We start from the raw sequence: 20,093 nt of genomic DNA, 5'->3' as shown, positions 1-20,093 counted from the left end.
CAAAATTGGCTGCATTGATTGATGAACACCTTTATTTATGGGTAAACTCTATTTAGATGAAAAATATCTATCAATCCAAGAGAGAGACAGATAGATAAATAATTTCCTAGCAACTTCGTAGTAACTCCTTGTCTTGTACTCTTTTATTTAAGAAGAAAAAAAATCCAATCACAAGTTAACTTTAGAGTAACACTTGTTTAGGTGAGAACATTATAAGACAATTGACCTAGGGAATCTTATGTCACATTCATTCAATAAAAAACAAAACATTTTAGAGTTATAAAATTGTTCAATATATTTTCTTACTATATGTTGATACAATTTGTTATGATTAGTTTATAATAAAAATGATGTTTGTAGTATATTTATATAAAAATGATATTATCTCAATCTCCTTTTAACCAATTAAAAAAACCAAAATAAAGAGAAACATTGTGATAGCATTGATGGTAAAAATGATCCATTTTTAGAAAAAAAAAAAGTCCATCTTGAAAGTAGTCTACTAGTCTTTGAATTACACTATTTTATCAAAAATTGAAAGAGAAAAAAGAAAAAAGAAAAAAGAAAAAAAAAAGAGCATCTTTTGGCATGCAGTTTCGTACCACAACTTTTTTTTTTTTTTTTTGAGAAGGACGTACCACAATTTAACCCGGAGCTCAAAGATTTTTATTTTCTCACTGGACCATGAACTGATAACCAAAAAAAAAAAGATTCTAATTCCTTCCTTGCACTTTATTAAATCTAATTGGATTTGGATATGCACTACTACACTAGTACTACACCACACCAAACCAAAAAGTAGTACTACACAGCACTAAAATAAAAAAATAAAAATTGAAGCCAATGATGCGCCTTCACAAAGTCTATCATCGTCTCTCTCTCCTCTCTGTCTCCGCTCGCTCTTCACCTTCCATTTTCTCTCTCTCTCCTCCCGTTATCCTCAAACTCCGTCCCGTTAACGCCGTTAGGTCCCTCAACTCCACCTCCATGTCTGCCTCTAAATTCCGTTATCTTGTCCCTATAAACGCCGTCGCCGCCGAAGACAGCGGTGGAGCTTCTAACGGCCCCGTTTCTTCTTCTTCTTCTACTCCTCCTCCAACTGAAAGTGAAGGTAAATTTAAAAATTAAAAGCACTTTTTCAATTTTTTTTTTTAAAATTTGATTGGAAATTGGAATTGCTTTCGAAAAGTGTTTCTGTAAAACAGTTTTATTCAATTAAAAAATAGTTGAATTGTAATTGTAGTGTATTGAGAAAGAATCGGAAAGCTTGTGAATTAGATGAGGAGAAAAGGAATTTTTATTTTTATTATTCGAATTGGTTTCTGAAAGCGGTGGAAGTGTTTCCGAAATGCGAAGTTGAATTGTAAGTAATTAGCTATCCTGGACAGAAATTGCTGTGTTCCGCTAAAGATTCAGAGGTCGATTTTTGAAAGCAAGTGCCATGTGTTTTTAAGCTTGTGATTTGAATTAAAAGAAAAAGGAACTTTGCTTTATTTGAAACTGCTTTCATTTGAATTGGTTTTGAAAGCAGTGTGGAAGTGTTTAGCTTTGGTCTGGTTAGTATATTTAGCTTTAGTGGTTTAATCAAAAAAGAAGTTGAGTTTTAATATTAGCGGAATTATATTCAAGTTATACTGAGTGTAACTCTTACTTAATATATTAGATTAGTGTTTTGAAAATCTCAAAATTTCATTTCGATCGGACTTTTTTTCTTACTATTTGATCCTTAAACTCATGTAAATTCAAAAAACTACTTTAAGCATTTGATAAATGAGATAGTTATTGATCTTTAATCATCTTGATATCCAACGTAGGAATTGTTTAAAAAAAAAAAAAACTCTTCCAATAGAAAGTTTTTTAGCAGACAAAAGTTACACCTGATATAACTTGAACTTGAATCCAACCCATATGTACAATCATTGCATGGAATGCTGCTTTTAAATTTTATTTGGGGTACTGTGAGAGTTAGTGACTTCTATTTTTGATTCACATTATCTAGATGATTTGACGTTGGGAGTTGGATATCGTCTTCCTCCACCGGAGATTAGAGATATTGTTGATGCTCCACCGCTTCCTGCACTGTCATTTTCACCACACAGGGATAAAATACTATTTCTTAAGCGGAGATCTTTGCCTCCATTGGCAGAACTAGCAAGACCGGAGGAAAAACTGGCTGGTATTCGTATTGATGGAAAATGTAATACTAGAAGTCGGATGTCATTCTACACTGGTATTGGGATTCATCAATTGATGCCTGATGGTACCCTAGCGCCAGAGAAAGAGCTACATGGCTACCCTGACGGTGCTAAGATCAATTTTGTGACCTGGTCCCAAGATGGTCGGCATTTAGCATTCAGCATCCGAGTTGAAGAGGAAGAAAACAGTAGCAGTAAGCTTAGAGTGTGGGTTGCTGATGTGGAAACAGGGAACGCTAGACCTTTGTTTCAGTCACCCGATATCTGTCTGAATGCGGTTTTTGACAATTTTGTTTGGGTTTATAATTCTACTCTGTTAGTTTCCACCATCCCCTTATCCCGTGGAGACCCGCCAAAGAAACCTTTGGTTCCATCTGGCCCAAAGATACAGACCAATGAGCAGAAAAATATTATTCAAGTTAGAACCTTCCAGGATTTGCTTAAAGATGAGTATGATGAAGATTTATTTGACTACTATGCCACTACACAACTTGTATTGGCTTCTTTAGATGGGACGGTGAAGGAAATTGGCCCACCAGCTGTGTATACATCATTAGACCCCTCCCCCGATGGGAAGTACCTTTTAATTAGTTCAATTCATAGACCATACTCTTTCATTGTACCGTGTGGAAGATTTCCCAAGAAGGTAGATTTGTGGACAAGTGATGGGCAATTTGTTAGGGAAATTTGTGATTTGCCCCTTGCTGAGGACATTCCTATTGCATTCAATAGTGTGCGGAAAGGGATGCGCTCTATCAATTGGAGAGCAGATAAGCCATCAGCACTCTACTGGTATATATCTGAGATTCTACTCATGTTTTTCTGTGGATGACGTAGCTATTTTATACTGGGTCCTCACTATATCTGGAAACTGTTATTAATTATAAAATTTTTAATTGGAGTGTCTTTTTCGAATTGTATAAGATAATGCAGAATGAGTCGATACAGAGATTGGTTCTGTATCATTGTAAACATTCCATTACTTGTTGACATATATAACAATATAAAAATGCTTGGATTGCTCTGACTGTTGAGGTCTTTAGGGTAGAGACACAAGATGGAGGTGATGCGAAAGTGGAAGTTTCTCCACGTGATATAGTTTATACAGAGCCTGCTGAGGCACTAGAAGGTGAACAGCCAGCAATCTTACATCAACTTGATCTCCGTTATGGGTATGAATATGAACTATATGATTAATATCTTACACATAATTATGTTCTGATTAACATCTAAACCTGAATGTGTTTGGAAGAAGTATGACAATATTTCACCTTTCTTTTATCTGTATGGCAATGAAGTTTTCCAAGAACTTTGTCTTATAAGACTTGCTAACCTCAAGAAGGTACTAATGTAGCACTGGATACTTTGATGATGGTCTAATGCCTGCTGGAGTTGGATTATGGTCCACACTTAGTGAACTTAACTAGTACAAATGTTTGATAACCATGCCTCTAGTGCTCATTTCAATTCAAATTCTGGATCTTTAACCTTCTTGCCAGGAAGATTTGCATAATATTGTATGTACATAAGTAAATGGTTGGTTGCATGCCTTTGACACTTATATAATTCCCTAAATTCCTGGACCTCATAATATTCTCCAAATCCAACATATTACTAGATGTCAGAGATGGTTGCCTTTCATGTCCATGGTCAAAGCTGCTCTCAGGCATGTTAAACACAAAATGTGTCATCTTAAAGCCATCTGTAGCTTTGTTTGCAAATATGCAGGAGAATTTAACCTAAAATCTTGTTTTAATGTATTTGACCTTTTCTATCACCACAGAGGTATTTCTTGGTGTGATGATTCACTGGCTCTAGTTTATGAATCTTGGTACAAAACGCGGCGAACAAGAACCTGGGTGATTTCTCCTGGATCTAAAGATTCTAGTCCACGCATCCTATTTGATAGGTCATCAGAAGATGTATACTCTGATCCTGGCTCTCCAATGTTTCGGAGAACTCCTACTGGAACTTATGTGATTGCAAAGATAAAGAAGGGACATGATGATGAAAGCTATTATATTATACTGAATGGAAGCGGTGCAACACCAGAAGGGAACATTCCATTCCTTGATTTGTTTGACATGTAAGTGTTTCAAATCATCTTTTTCAGGTGTGTTCCTTCCCAAATGCTCATTGCTGCCATATGGTCCTAAACCAACTTCTTTCAGAAATACAGGCAGCAAAGAAAGAATATGGCAAAGCGACAAAGAAAAGTATTATGAGAGTGTTGTTGCTTTAATGTCTGATCAGGAAAAAGGGGATTTGTGTCTGGATCAGTTGAAAATACTGACCTCCAAAGAGTCAAAAACTGAGAACACCCAATACTATATCCTGAGCTGGCCAGATAAGCAAGCATGTCAAATTACGAATTTCCCTCATCCGTACCCACAGCTGGAAACATTGCAGAAAGAGATGATCAAGTATCAGAGAAAAGATGGGGTTCAAATGACTGCAACACTATACCTGCCACCAGGCTATGATCCATCAAAAGATGGACCTCTTCCATGTCTGGTTTGGTCTTACCCTGGTGAATTTAAAAGCAAAGATGCTGCTGGACAAGTTCGTGGTTCTCCTAATGAATTTCCTGGAATAGGTGCTACATCAGCCCTTCTTTGGCTGGCTAGAAGGCATGAATTACCTCTTCCCATTGTTTGTTTATACTCTCTTTTAAAATCTTTGGCATGTCATCATTATTCCCCTACCTATTGCATCTATCTTCTGGTTTGCTGTGAACATAATGGACCAATTTTCAATTGCTTTGATACTTGCAGGTTTGCTATTCTAAGCGGACCAACGATTCCTATTATTGGTGAGGGTGATGAGGAGGCAAATGACAGGTAGCTTGATACAATTTTTTTAAAGAATGTACTGATAGTTTCAAGGATATGGGAATTTTTATTTATAAAAAAATAAAAATAAAAAGGGATATGGGACTTTCATCCTAGTCATATGATAAAGTAAAATGCCTATAAGCACATATTAGATATTTTCATATGATTGATGACATAAGGAAGTTCATCCCATTCTTAACCAAAAAAGAGAGTGTGTGAAGTGCATATCCCAACAAGGATGGCAAGTTTGTGAAAAGGAAGTTGTGAAATGTGTGTGAAAAGACTTTACCACAACGGGGAAATACTTGAAAATGCGCATTAAACTTGAAGACACAAAGCTAGTAGGTAAATGACATTTGAGATGTCCAAAAATGTGTGGAAACAGAAAAATAGAAATGAAATTTCTTTCATGATTGCGGTTTGATACCCCCCCCCCCCCCCAAAAAAAAAAAAAAAAAAAACTAAAAATTACTAGCCATGTATTATCCTCAATTAATCTATGTTTCTGCAAAGAACCCCAGATTATACTAGGAAATGTAACATGGGGCCTTCTCTTCCCTACTCCTTTCTTCACTTCACAGTGAAGTTTCAACTTTTTCAGCTTTCATATGAGGCTTGACTTGTCAAAAAGAAAAAAAGCTCTCATATGAGGTTTGGTTTATTTGATTTTATTCCTCAGCTATTTGAAAGTTTCACAAAAGAAACTATGCAACATAGAGTTTCAGGATCTATATCTGAAATGCCTTGACCAGGTATGTAGAGCAGTTGGTTGCGAGTGCAGAGGCTGCAGTTGAGGAAGTTATCCGACGTGGAGTAAGCTGCTTTGTTCTTTTCCATCTAAATTTTTTTTGCATATCTCTTGAGTGTGAACTTTTGGCTCAACAGTAGTCTGATATTGCCCTTGTTAAGGTGGCCCATCCAAACAAAATTGCTGTTGGGGGACATTCCTATGGGGCATTCATGACAGCAAACCTCCTAGCACATGCTCCTCATCTTTTCTGTTGTGGAGTTGCTCGCTCTGGTGCTTACAACAGAACACTTACTCCTTTTGGTTTTCAGGTAAGACAATAATGGAATAATTTTGTACTTAACCAACCAGTTGCTTACACTAGTTTAACTTTCTCCCTCATTTTTTTCTTTACCTCTCTTCCCAATAGTCATTGTCCCTAGTGTCATATCTTACCTCTTGATGGTTAATGACCTTTTTGTTATACTGGTGTAGAATGAAGACAGAACTCTTTGGGAGGCAACAAGTACTTATGTAGAGATGAGTCCTTTCATGTCAGCTAATAAAATTAAGAAGCCAATATTGCTTATCCATGGAGAAGAAGACAATAATCCTGGAACTTTAACAATGCAGGTGAAGGAGGAATTTTTTTTCCTGTTTAATTTGTTATGTCTCCCATTTAGTGCAACCTTTTTCCTGTGTTCCCATTAACTAATGACTTGTTAAAACATCTTCCTATAGATTTAAACTTACCCCTCTCATTAGTTTCACTTTTGAAAATAGTTTTTCCATGGGCTGAGCTTGAAGCTATGTAGTGTTTAGTGGCTAGCTCCTTTCTTCTTTACCTAGTTGTTCACTTGCCACTTATTTGTGTTTGCATGCCCTGCAGTCAGATCGTTTTTTCAATGCCTTAAAAGGTCATGGTGCTCTTTGTCGCCTTGTGATTCTTCCATATGAGAGCCATGGATATGCTGCACGTGAGAGTATCATGCATGTACTCTGGGAAACTGATAGATGGCTTCAGAAGCATTGTGTGTCAAACACTTCTGATGTAAAAGCAGATCTTGATGCATCTAAAGATGATCTAAGCAAAGGGACTACAGATTCAGAAAGCAAAGCAGTTGCGTCTAGTGGAGGCGGTGGTGCTGAGATGTCAGATCATGAATGTGAAGGATTTCACTCAATAACAAGGTCATCATTATGGTAATTTCTTCACCATTTTTTTTTTGGATAGGTTTTGTTTTAATGGAATCACTAGCTGCTTAAAAATAAGTTATGTTTAGGACAAGTATTTTTGTGGTAGAATTGGAGAAACAGATAGTTAATTTGGGTACAAACAGATTCTGTCAGAATGGGGCAATGAGATGCATGTGATATAAAGAGAAGCATTTAGCATTTCATCTTTGTTATTGCATCTACCTCTATATATGCCCATTCCCCCTCAACCCAAGGAAACTTCAGCATTTGACTATTGGGAAAAAAAGGAAAAAAGAAAGAGATGGGTGGAGTGTTGACTTGTGCACCAGATGAGTGCTATCCTTACCTAAACAAGGATCCTGTCCATTTGAAATGGATCCTTTATGGATTAAATTAAATATTACAAATCTAAAAGTGTACATCTAAAATGGATCCTTTATGGATTAAATTAAATATTACAAATCTAAAAGTGTATATCGCCATATATTTCTAAATTTTAAATGATGTAATATCAAATGCACTGTTAGATACAAAATTTTAAATCTTAGCCATGAAATTTATTATCATTCTATTCAGTCATTCATTCCAACCTCTTGATCTTAGCTGCCCTTATCTAGCTTCCACTTATTTAACCCAGGGTATCAGCTTTCCCACTAAAGATTACTATGGCATCAATAATATGTAGCTCAGTCACAAAAAATTTTCCTCCAATACTTGCATTCTCAGATCTCCCCCCTCCCCTACTAACATAAACCTCAAATATACAAGCATTACATGTTTGCTATTCATGTTCAACTTCTTAATTTCTAATCATGTATCTTTTCCATTATATTTATCTTGAGCTATGTGGTGTAGATTGAATTGCTGATCATTGGTCATTGGGGAATGAAGTTGAAGCGTGAATGGTGCACAAATCAAATTCAGAACAACGCAGATATACATCAATTTTACAATATTGAATCCTGCTTCCAAACTGTCATTCATAATTGGGACCCAAAATGTCTCAAATCAAATTCAGAACAGCACAGATATACATCAATTTTATGATATTTGAACGTTGCTTCCAAAGTATAATTCATAATTGAGGCCCAAAAAATGTCACTGATCCAAAATTTACATCAATGCATATGGCAGGTTGCCGACGACCACTTATGGATTTATTCGGATCCGTGTTTCCTGTATTGATTGCTAGTGTTAATAAAGCTTTTACTCGAAATAATTTGTATTGTCTAGTGTGGGATGAAGGTATTTTTTTTTTTCCTCACCCCACCCCCCTTCCCCTGGAAGAAATTAAATGATTATCTGTGGGATGGTGGTGGTGTGTTCCATTCCATCTGTGAATTTACTCTTAATCTGGCACAAGCAGTAGTTTTGTCTTGCCCTGTTCATTTTTTTGTGAGCTATCTTTTTATTTAGCAGACTACGGGGGTGTAGAATATGGATCCTCAAATAAATTGAGGGTCTTGTTTTCCTCACTTTTGTGAAGGATCATGATGTGATTAATAGTAGCAAATTAATGAAATCATCTTGATCTCTGAATCAGTTGTAAGAAAGCTGTTTCTCAAAAAAAAAAAAGTTGTAAGAAAGCTGAGGGATTTGATGTCAGCTTCCAGACCCCAGTGTTACGTAAGTTGCACCATCAAAACGATGTCAGCAAATTACATCGTTTTGATGGTGCAACATATGTAACACTCAAAATGACACTGCAAAGAAGTCAAAAGCCGTGACTTTGTAGTCCGCTCATGTAAAATTATTTAACATATTTATTGCCAGCCGTTTGTGATTGTCATCTAGAAGGAAAGGAGGAAAAAAAAAAAAAAAACGTGTAGAGCCATTTAAGGATTTTTTATCCCACATGCCACGCTAAAGGGAAAAAAAGAAGGATGCTAATGCATGTAATGATATACATTAACTTCTCCAGGCAGCCTACTAAGTACTAACTCAAAATCAGTAGTTAAATAAAAAATATTGTGGTAGTTGTAATGAAATAATTTAACAATCAACTTGCCACTATCAAAGCCAAAATGAGCAGAATGATACAAATTTTCTTTTAGGATCTGAGCTAGAAATGCTATGTTCACATCATTTTTATAACAAATTCTATATAGCAGGTTATTACTTGCTATTACTAATGGACTAGAAAGTAATTTCAGTGATAGATTCAAAATTAAAAACTACTAACTAAGATTTGTTGTGAAAATATTGTGGACGTAATACTTATCTTTAAAATATAATAATGTCATTTACAACTAAATTAACAGAAGGGCATCAAATAACTGTAATTATTTGGGTTTAAAATTTTAACAAAATAGATATATGAAATTTTATACATACATGTTCCGTTACAAACGTTTAGTATTCTTTCAGCCTCAAATTAACGCGTACAGTTCTCATTGCCAATATTACGGACGTACGCGATTTATTTAAACGCATATATGGTTTGTTACGCGAAATGCCTAGTACAAACGCTTCCGACAGTTAGCTGCACCACAATAGCATGGGAATTCCTTTATCTTTCCATCAGGACCAACAACGCTATCAAGTTGGTATCCATAGTCATAAGTAAGCTCCTCCTGTTTATAGCATTAAACACTGTTATGAAGTTGATCTATCAAAAGCTAAAACATTAATATTCTCAGGACAAACCTTAACCAGTGTAGTAAGAATACTAGCCAAAACAAAACATAAACTTACATTACCTACATTAATTTGCCACAACAGACATATAATAACGTGATAGTGAACACTGAACAAGGCTAAACTTGCTACTCGGACACATTACATCATTATGCCATTACCTCACTAGTACATTTTGTTAACCATTTTATATATATACAGGTTATATTATTAATTCTAGAGGTGGAGGCCCCCATATTTCTTTTACATCTGTTTGCAAGCCTCTTCAACAGTCTTCTCCAAAGTGGATTCTTTTTTAAGAAAACAATTAAAGAAAAAAGAGTATTATTAACAAAACATGAATCCAAGTACACTGGAAGTATATACAATAGAAACACAAATAAATCCTCTCCAGCGTAGATATTGGTATTAGGATAACAAAAGCAATGAAGTTGCAACCATCAAATATAAAAGATTTATAGTTATGATGTATTATCACAGACCTAGCTTATTAGAGCGTTTACCTTTCAGTTATAGTATTCATAAAAATTGGTTAAGAATCACCCTGTTACGGTGTGCTTCCTAGCATACAATTTCCAATCCCTTTTCAGATTTAAAACGTGTCATTAAAACTACTGGAAGAAAACATTGGGAAGACAAACCTCAATGTCCAAGCAAATCAAAGCAGGAATTATCTGAATTCACTACTTTCATTATGCTTTGGAGGCATTAATAAAAGGAGGTGGGGGGAACTATAGACGAGCAACAAAGAAGCTTTACCTTCATAGGGAATATGTTATCTGCAGCAAATAACACCACTCGCGCAAGTCTAGCATCATGGTGGGAACTCAAAACACACTGAACATAGAGGTTAGGCTCACAACTGTGATTAATAAATCTGGCAACATTACCACAAGTACCTGCATCTATACAAAACTCAGGCCCAGTTTCTGATATATGGTCATCTCTTTTCTTATCATGATTGCTTGAGGGTATAGATACATTGCGAAACCGCCTCTGCATTAACAAAAAAAAAAAAAAAAAAATCAGAGGAATAGTTGAAATTAGATTAAGAGTGACCTTACACGATCGTTTCTGTACAAGATTGCTTTACAATCAATAGAATGACAACAATTTATTCTCATTCCTTTGAGAGAGAGAGAGAGAGAGAGAGAGAGAGAGAGAGAGAGAGAGAGAGAGAGAGAATAAATTGTCGTTTAACTATTTAATTATAGAGCAATCTTATACTATTTCCCTTAAGTATAGAGATTAAAGACAATTTAGTGAAAATTTGTGGTGAACAACAAAGCAATAAAAAGTTGCTGCAACAGGGTAAAAAATTTGCAAGTTGCATACTTCCAATATTTAAGCAGTTCAATACACCCTAACAAAACAGTACAGATGTCACATAGCCACAAATTTGAGTTCATGCATAACTATTGGTACCTCTCTCCCTCCTATTCCTCTCATCGTTTGCAAGCAATCAATGTCAAATATATAGTCATTCTCTGAGACATTGTCTAATTCATCACTCTTCCTGAGAATTCCACTGTACTCACAAACTGGTGCACCAGAAGGAATAAAGTCTCTAGACCTAACAGCCCAGCCTTTATCCTTGGTACGATAGACCTGTTCACAGAAAAATGATTTAATCATCTGTTGCATAAGTGATATACTCAGAAAACATTACTACTTAACCCAAAAAAGAAAGAGAAAACATTACTATTTGATTTAATTACAGGACCTCAAGTTCATAATTCAGTCCCTGCTGGGATCTACGATTCAGGCAACTATGTCCACAGCAACAATTTGGACCACATTCAAACATAACATCCCTTGGTTCACCTAATCTGAAAAAGGGAAACAAGATACCAAACTTTCAAGACAAACACACACAGAGGATAAAGACCAATAAATCTCAAATAGATACCTCAGAAACAAGATACCAAGCTTTAAAGACAGAAGAAAAGAAAAGAAAAGTAAACATAATAGAAACCAGAAAACAAAATTTGAAAATTCAAACAACACGCTAACTAACAGGGTATTTTCCAACTAGCTGAAAAAGCAAGCTAAATAAAAACATATAGACATAAAATGTGCATAACATTAATTAAGACTACTCTGCTTCATGGGTAATATCTAATCTAACATAGGTTACGAAACATAGTTAGTAATATACATGATGAATATATTCAGTACAGAATACTTAAACAATTTCATAGGCCGAGTCCAAAGTACTCAGGCAGAGTATACAGAGAACACTCAAAAAAGAAAAAGAAGACAAGACAAACAGGCAGCACAAGAATCAAACCATTAATAATCCTGCCAGAAACTCTAGGAGATCCATCTCATAAGCTTGCCGTTGCCGCCATTCAAATAAAGAACACAACAGCTGAGATTTAAGTTGAATAATCGAGCGTTCCTTCCCTTCAAAATGCCGCGCGCAGATTCCTTTACCACCACATAAACACGTAGGAATAACCCCCCAAGTACTGGAAACCATCCTCTTACCACACAACCCCAACCAACAGGTGCATATCAGTAGTCCTTCTAGCATCACCCAGTTAAGACCCACAAGAGTGAGAGAAAATTTAAGACTTCAATAATGGCAATACATTTAAATTATTATATTTTTATTATTCTCCAATTTAGTACCAGACTTACGCTATCTCAGTATAATTTCACAAAATATTATAAAAAATAATTAAGTAGTTAATATACATATATATATATATTTTAAATTTTGGACGTGTTTTCAAGCAAAATTATAAACAAAAAAAATTATGTTCCCTCATAAATTTATAATGTTATGATTTCGAATAATTTGAGTATTTTTAATTTAATACAATATAAATATGTGCGCACACACATATATTAAGATCTAATCATTGAAATTATAGAAAATTAGTGTTTAACTCTGTGCATATGTACAGTACAATTAAAAACAATCATAATTATACAGTTTAAATTATACATTTTTTTAAGAAGATGTTCAAATTATATATGATATTAGCTTACACTTTTTTTAAATCATACATTTATAAAATATATAATGATTTAGAATTTAATTAGTTTTAGATTCTTCGGTTTTTGCATTCAATAATTCAATTGCCAAAAAAATTACTGTAAAATCTTAGATGGATACATGGTGGAAAATTGGACTCCAATTACTATAAAACTTTGTTTCATATTATAAAAGGAGAGTTTTTATAAGAATATATGCATTTGTGTAATAAAGTATAATATGTGTTGTGGGTCCGAGAGGTCTGCAATCCGGCCCAAACTCTATCTGGGCTCAGAGCCCGTTCCGAGGAGGTCTCTTGCCGAGGACGAATGATCAATAGCCGGGGTAGCAAAGGGAACGGCTGAGAAACTACCCTGTCCTCGGCATTCCAGAGCTTCAATGGGAAGACCAACATCATGGTGGAGGCAATCCCCAAACAGCCCCCTCAAGGGGATGTGAACGGAATGGGGCCCACAGGGAAGCAGGGTGTGAAATTGGACCAAGGAAAATGCGTCCCCTCTTCAGTAAATGCACCTGCCAATACCCAGAGCTGATTAATGAGAAAAGACGTTTGGACGGTGTAAACTTCGATCCATGCAACTAATAGAAAGTAAAAGAGGACGTTGATGGGATGGATACAGAAATAAGCACCTGCCTGGCCAACAAGTGGAGAGCCAGGATCAACCAAGACAGACTATATAATAAAAAGGTAGGTGCACCAAAAGAAGGGGCTGGGAAAAATGGCCAAAAACCAGAGCCTCCCAGCCCACCTCCAGGAGAAAGGTTCCAGGGGTGAAGAAAACTTAACCACGCATGACCACCACGAAAAACCCACCACCAGGTGACTAAGGCCTAGCCTTCCAAACCCACGCTCTACAAATGATATTGTTTGGACCTTTTTACGCGCGAACCCAACACTACTACGGTTCGTTACGAATCGAGTCCTTACATGTGTATTTTACAAACTATGTCACTAAGCAATCAATTTTTGCTGACCAACCATCGTTCACATCCCTTTGAGCCTCTCTCTCTCTCTCTCTCTCTCTCTCTCTCTCTCTCTCTCTCTCTATATATATATATATATATATATATATATTCCATGATTAACACTATGTCAATGCCAGCAGTTGAGTTGTAAATTGTGGAAGATTAGGATTAGATGCATTAAAAGAGGGAGAGAAGAGTGAGCAGAGAAAGGGTATAAGAAAATAGGTTTGGGACTAAAATTGATTAGTCCCAATATCATGTATATTCTATTGAAATGAAATGACATGATTACAAGAAACCCTTACACTAATATAAAATAATAAGCTAATACAAAGATAGCAAGAAGTATAACTCTAACATCCTCAAACCAACAGTGCAAACCTCACCTGCCACCATCATCGTGCACGTATGGGAAGTCATTGCCATTAAGTCGAGCACAAGAACACTTCTCAGCCTTAGTGCATTTTCCTTCGCAATTGCATCCAGGAGCATTTGGGGGGATACTTAACATTTTCTGCAACTTCAACAGACTTGACATATTTAAAACCTACAATTCCAATAATGTCAGTAGTACTGGCATCCATAGATATACTACCAGCAAAGTCAACCCAAAAAAAAAAAATAGATAAATAAAAACAAGAAGAAGAAGAAATAAAATATATATCAAAAACAGGAGGGAGACCTAAAGAATAAAAATGATTTTTATTGTCATTTGCCATTCAAGGAACAGAAACTGCAAATAATGCCTTTATGATGGAGTAAAATTTATGTAGAAACGTATAATTGCATATATATTGCTACTAAAAAAAAATTAGATGGGAGAATTTACCTGAAGGTGCAATAGGAGGAACATCACATACATTTGTAGCAGCAATACGTATTTTTTCTTCACCACCAGAGATATCCATACACACCAATCTAGAAAACTAACTGACATAAGTTATGTAAAAATATTTTTCATTAGTGGTTTTTTTTCCTTTTTTGTTTTTCTATGGAAAGACAGAAAAACAAAAGGGCATAACTCAAGTAGAGAGGAATTATTTTTTCATTAATGTGGCAGCTTACAGAATTCATACCCATTTAATTCAGAATGACCTTTAGAGACTTTCTTCCGAGCAAAATCTACCTAATTTATAAAATCAAACTAAGAGTAAGAATAGTACTATGAGCAAGAAAGAGGTATGTGTAATCAGTCAAAAAGACCAGAAAAGCCAGATCAAGTATTAAAATATGACTTATATGCAGCCTAGAAGACCATCAAAATGCAAAAGAAGAGTCAAAACAAAAAACCTAATTAACTACTAATACCTAAAATAAAATTCAATGGACCAATAAAAATACAATAGACTAGCAAAATTAAATAAGACTAAATTAAAGAAAATATTTTCATGCGCTTCCTGCACCACATGGTAAACGCTAAGAAAAATAATCATTTGAAATCAAGATATGGACACAGAAAGAGTTTAACAAAATCTACAGAAATATTCAATAAATACATATCTATAAATGTATAAAATCAACTACAGAAATAAGAAAACTAGGATGCATAATAAAAATACTTAATCAGCTATAAGACAGGCCACAAGCTCTCAATAATTTGCAATTGAATTTTTTTTTTTCTTTCTATTTTTGGATAAGACAAGTTATCAAGTGTCCGTCTGAAACTGAAAACTTTTGACTGAAAGTATTGTAGATAAAGTTGAAAACTAATTGAAATAGTATAGTAGGACCTATGAATAGTATTAAAAAGTGTAATGGAACTTCTAAATAGTAAAAAAAATAAACTGAATAGTAGTAAAAATAAACTAAATAGTAAAAAAAGCTGGCTTTTCAGCCAATGCCGAACGCACCCCAAGTAAGTTTCCTCCCAACTACTTTTTTTTACTTATATTTTTTTAATAAGTAAAGAAATCATTATTAGTATAAAGAGAAAATTCAAATGAACAGGAAGAGTTTAACAAAATCTACAGAAATACTCAATAAATACATTTCTATAAATGTATAAAATCAACTACAGAAATAAGAAAACTAGGATGCATAATAAAAATACTTATGATCAGCTACAAGACAGGCCACAAGCTCTCAATAGTTAGCAAATGAAAAAAAAATTTTCTTTCAATTTTCGGATAAGACAAGTTATCAAGTAAGTTTCCTCCCAACAACCTTTTTTTATTCATATTTTTTAATAATTAAGTAAAGAAATCATTATTAGTATAAAGAGAAAATTCCTCCCAACAACCTTTATTTATTTATTATGGAATTGTAGAGGTGCTTTGAATGTTGATTTCATAAGAAGAATTTTTGAAATGGCAATTAATCATCGCCCTTCAATTATGGTTGTTATGGAGACGAGGGTTGAAGGAGATAGAGCAAGAAAAATTATTGAAGGATTGCCTTTTGATGGGTACATCACTACAGATACCGTTGGCTACGCTGGGGGTTTGTGGATCCTTTGGAAGACAGAGGATGTTGAAGTGTCTCATCTCTCAAGCACAGAACAAGAAATTCATGCCTCTATTAAAGGTGCACTCTTCTAACCTAACCTGGCTTATTTCTGCAATTTATGCTAGTCCTAGGTTAGCCGAAAGAAGAATTTTATGGAATAATCTAAAAATTGTAGCTCAACTCCATAATTTACCTTGGCTGATGCTGGGGGACTTTAATGAAGTTTTGTGCGGAAAAGATAAGTTTGGGGGAAATCAAGTGAATCTGAATAGAACTCTTGAATTTAAAGAGTGTTTGGATGAATGTAATATGCTAGATTTGGGTTTTGCGGGTCCTAAATACACATGGAAGAATCGTAGGCCCATCACAAGTCTTATTTTGGAAAGAATTGATAGGTGTTTTGCTAACTCGGGGTGGAGACTCCTTTACTTAGAAGCTATAGTTACCCATTTGCCTAGAACATTTTCGGACCACTATCCAGTACTTTTGGAATTATGTAAATCTAGTACCAATAATTTTAATAAACTGTTTCGTTTCCAAACGATGTGGCTTCTTCACCCGGATTTTTATAGAGTAGTGTAGCAAGCCTGGGTTGAGAATAGAGCACTACAAAGAGCAGTGGCAAATTTTGTTGATAGAGTTAAAAAATGGAATGTGGAAGTATTCGGCAACATTTTTGCAAAGAAGAGAAGGGTGTTAGCTAGACTGAATGGTGCACAGAAAGCCATTGCAGAGAACCCTAATAATTTTCTATTAAATTTGGAAAATCAGCTTTTGTCAGAATATTCCCTTATTTTAATGCAAGAGGAAGAATTTTAGGCCCTTAAGTCCAGACTAAATGCAGCCTCTTTTGGGGACCGAAACACGTCCTTTTTCCATGTCTCCATTGTGGTGAGGCGACATAGAAACAAAATAAGGTGTATCAAGGATGCAGTTGGGAATTGGTTAACTAAGGATAATGAGGTAAAGGAGCATATAAGGAGTGGTTTTATAAATTTGTACACCACGGAGCTGAGGTAGTTTACTAAATCCTCGGATGTCTCTAATTTCTCTTGCTGCTACTTCTCAGATGAGGTTAGAGCTAGGATTCATTGTGATGTTACAGTGGAGGAAATTAGAGCAAGTCTTTGGGCTCTCAAACCGTTCAAAGCTCCAAGTCCCGATGGTCTACATGCGGGATTCTACCAACATTTTTGGATGGAGGTTAAAAATTCTATTTGCGAGGAGATTAAAGAAATTTTTATGCATGGTGTTGTGTCGAGTTATCTAAATGAGACATTGATAGCCTTGATTCCGAAATTCCAAAATCCAGAATCACTGAGCAACTATAGGCCCATCAACTTGTGTAACTTAATTTATAAAGTTATTTCGAAGATCATTGTGGCCCGAATCAGACCCCATCTCAGCAGCTTGATATCTCCTGTGCAGACTGCTTTTGTACTTGGCCGAAGAGGAACTGATAATGTTATCATTGCCCAAGAACTCTTTCATACCTTGGACAAAAAAAAGAAGGGAAGAGTCGGTTACATGGCTATCAAGTTGGACTTAGAAAAAGAATACGATAGGCTTGAATGGAGTTTTGTGCATAAAGTTTTAGAAGCCTTTCGTTTCCCTCCAAAACTCACTAAGATCATAATGAGCTGTATTGTGACTACTAGCATTTCCGTTTTGGTTAATGGGGGTGCTTTACAATCATTTGAGCCTTCAAGGGTTTTAGACAGGGAGACCCCTTATCCCCGTATATTTTTATATTATGCACGAAATATTTGGGTCACCTTATTGAGCAAAAGTGTGTTGATGGAGGTTGAAACCCTTTGAAGGCTTCCAAGAATAATGTAGGAATCTCCCACCTTCTTTTTGTGGATGATATCTTATTGTTTGGAAAGGTTGATCCCGCTGCCTGTGAAGCAATATTGGAAGTGCTTGGGAAATTTTGTGTTGAATCAGGCCAAAAAATCAGTTTGGAAAAGTCTCGTGTTTATTTTTCCCCAAATGTTAGTGAAAGTTTAAAGGAGGAAGTCTGTGGTAAATTGGGCATTAGGGTAATGCATGATATTGGAAATTACCTTGGATTCCCGTTTAGACATAGAGGGGCTGCTCGTAATCCATATAAGTTCATAGTGGAAAAGGTCATGAGCAAGCTTGTAGGGTGGAAGGCAAAGTATTTATCCTTTGCTGGATGAACGGTTTTAGTTAAATCTGTGATGTCTACCATTCCCAACTATGTGATGCAAGGGGTGGCTCTACCAGTCCATGTTTGTGATAAATTGGATAAAATTAACCGGGACTTTTTATGGGGTTCCACAAGTGAGAAAAGGAGGATGCACATGGTTGGGTGGAGCAAAGTTATAAAGTCCAAGGAAGATGGGGGTTTAGGAATACAAGCGGCTAGGGCGAAAAATATTGCGCTGCTCTCTAAACTAAATTGGAGAATGTACCATGAACAAGATGCTTTATGGACCAAGGTGTTGCTTAAAAAGTATTGTTCCATTTCAAGAGCAAGGTCGAGGGATCCGGTAAAACTCCCTTCTTCTCCTAATTGGAAAGCCATAAACCTGGGGTTTCCTATCTTCAAGAAAGGTATCTGGTGGGGTATTGGAAATGGTCATGGAGTGAGAGTTTGGTTGGACAGCTGGATTAATGGTGAGTCTCTTCGTGGCATGATAGAGGGACCCTTAAAGCAAGAGGATGCTGAGTTGACTGTGGCTGCCTTGTGTCGTGATTATGATTGGAGATGGGAAATCCTATCCTTTGATCTACCAGATTCAATTAAGAATAAAGTTAAAGCTATCCCACTCCAACTCTTTGGAAGTAGGGAAGACTCTATCATGTGGAAATATTCCAAAGATGGTGAATTCTCCACTAATTCAGCCTACCAATTAGCCAACCAACCTGATTCAGCAGAAAATCCTTTTACAGAGCAGTGGATTTGGAAATTGGATATGTTACCAAAGATAATAAGTTTTCTCTGGCTTTGTGTACATGGTAGCATACCTGTGAAGAGTGTTCTGGTAGCTAGGGGTATTAATTGTGATAAGGTGTGTCCTATGTGCAAGCGGCATGAGGAAACTATTGTACATTTGCTGCGAGATTGTGAGGTTGCGCGTGATTTGGGATGTAAGTTGGGAGTTCCTTATTCTCATATAAAGTCCTTTAATGAAAATTTCGCTAATTGGCTTAGAATTAATAGTTTGAGTACTGTTAGACACAACACACATATTCCTTGGTGCATGGTGTTTTTATATGCGGTTTAGTGTTTGTGGAAAAATAGGAATATTGTGATGTTTGAAAATGGTATACCAAATCCTAAGCTAGATAAAGTCTACCTTGGTCAAGCTAGGGAATTTCACTTTTGTGTGAGTAAGATCAACCAAGTAACCTCCAAAATACCCTTCCCTGTCAGTTGGAATAAACCATCATTTGGCTGGCACAAATTAAACACTGATGGTGCTTCCATTGGAAATTCGGGTAAGGTGGGAGGTGAAGGAGTAATTAGGGACTGCCATGGTGATTGGGTCAAGGGGTACTCAAGATCAATTGGGTATACCACTAGTGTGCTAACTGAATGGTGGGCATTGTGGGATAGGCTGATCTTGGCCATTCAATTGGGCATAAACCAGCTAGAGGTGGCACTTGATGCTAAGGTGATTGTGGAGTTGCTCAATGGTGCTGTGGCATATAGGTGTCATAAAAATTAACAATTTAATACCACTGTTAGCCACCCAAGAGAAGGACAAACAAAACTACTAAGAGACAACGCGTGACCTAAAAGTAGAGAGAAAGGACCGACGATATAGGTGGGGAGAGGAGCGCCGCTCACTAGAGCATAGATGGTATCTTTCTCTACAGTAATTGAATATGGAAGGAACTAGGAAGAGGAAGACGATACTGAAGTTCTTGAAATGAATAGTTACATTTTGATCTAACTGAATTCTTTGTTTTAGAATACTGATTTGATTTTGTGTCCTTGAAGTATATTTTTTTTATTACTCGGTCGGTGATGGTATCTAGATTTGGATTGTATTGTGACTAAAGATGCTTTAGTGAGTTTAATGTAGTGGTTTAGTTTTAGTCTTTAAATAGTAAAG

At 35.9% G+C, this 20,093-nt stretch overlaps 1 protein-coding gene and 1 pseudogene across 2 annotated transcripts; one reads left to right on the top strand and one right to left on the bottom strand.

Annotated features, from left to right (window-relative positions):
- The first annotated feature begins 776 nt into the window (after positions 1–776).
- LOC115969990 (probable glutamyl endopeptidase, chloroplastic) lies at positions 777–8,172 on the top strand. Of its 2 annotated transcripts, XM_031089634.1 has the most exons (11): positions 778–1,111; positions 2,000–2,987; positions 3,239–3,367; positions 3,979–4,281; positions 4,367–4,825; positions 4,970–5,035; positions 5,782–5,842; positions 5,939–6,088; positions 6,252–6,389; positions 6,646–6,959; positions 7,809–8,172. In XM_031089634.1, coding segments are annotated over exons 1-11 (2,877 nt in total). In that variant the 5' UTR covers positions 778–843; the 3' UTR covers positions 7,810–8,172. The 2 variants fall into 2 exon arrangements, with proteins under 2 accessions (XP_030945493.1, XP_030945494.1); XM_031089633.1 differs by lacking the exon at positions 7,809–8,172 and having other exon boundaries at positions 777–1,111; positions 6,646–6,963.
- A 1,050-nt stretch (positions 8,173–9,222) lies between these two features.
- LOC115970362 lies at positions 9,223–14,640 on the bottom strand (annotated as a pseudogene).
- Positions 14,641–20,093: the final 5,453 nt, after the last annotated feature.

The sequence above is a fragment of the Quercus lobata genome, chromosome 12 (genome assembly GCF_001633185.2).
Source record: "Quercus lobata isolate SW786 chromosome 12, ValleyOak3.0 Primary Assembly, whole genome shotgun sequence".
Classification (NCBI taxonomy): Eukaryota; Viridiplantae; Streptophyta; class Magnoliopsida; order Fagales; family Fagaceae; genus Quercus; species Quercus lobata.
The sequence above is the reverse complement of the archived record's forward strand: the minus strand, read 5'-3'. Positions and strand labels throughout refer to the sequence as shown.

Coding starts and splice junctions, on each gene's coding strand:
- LOC115969990 (XM_031089633.1), top strand. CDS start 844: ATGATGCGCCTTCACAAAGTCTATCATCGTCTCTCTCTCCTCTCTGTC. Junction 1,112..1,999: donor TCCTCCAACTGAAAGTGAAG/GTAAATTTAAAA, acceptor CACATTATCTAG/ATGATTTGACGTTGGGAGTT. Junction 6,089..6,251: donor TTACTCCTTTTGGTTTTCAG/GTAAGACAATAA, acceptor ATACTGGTGTAG/AATGAAGACAGAACTCTTTG.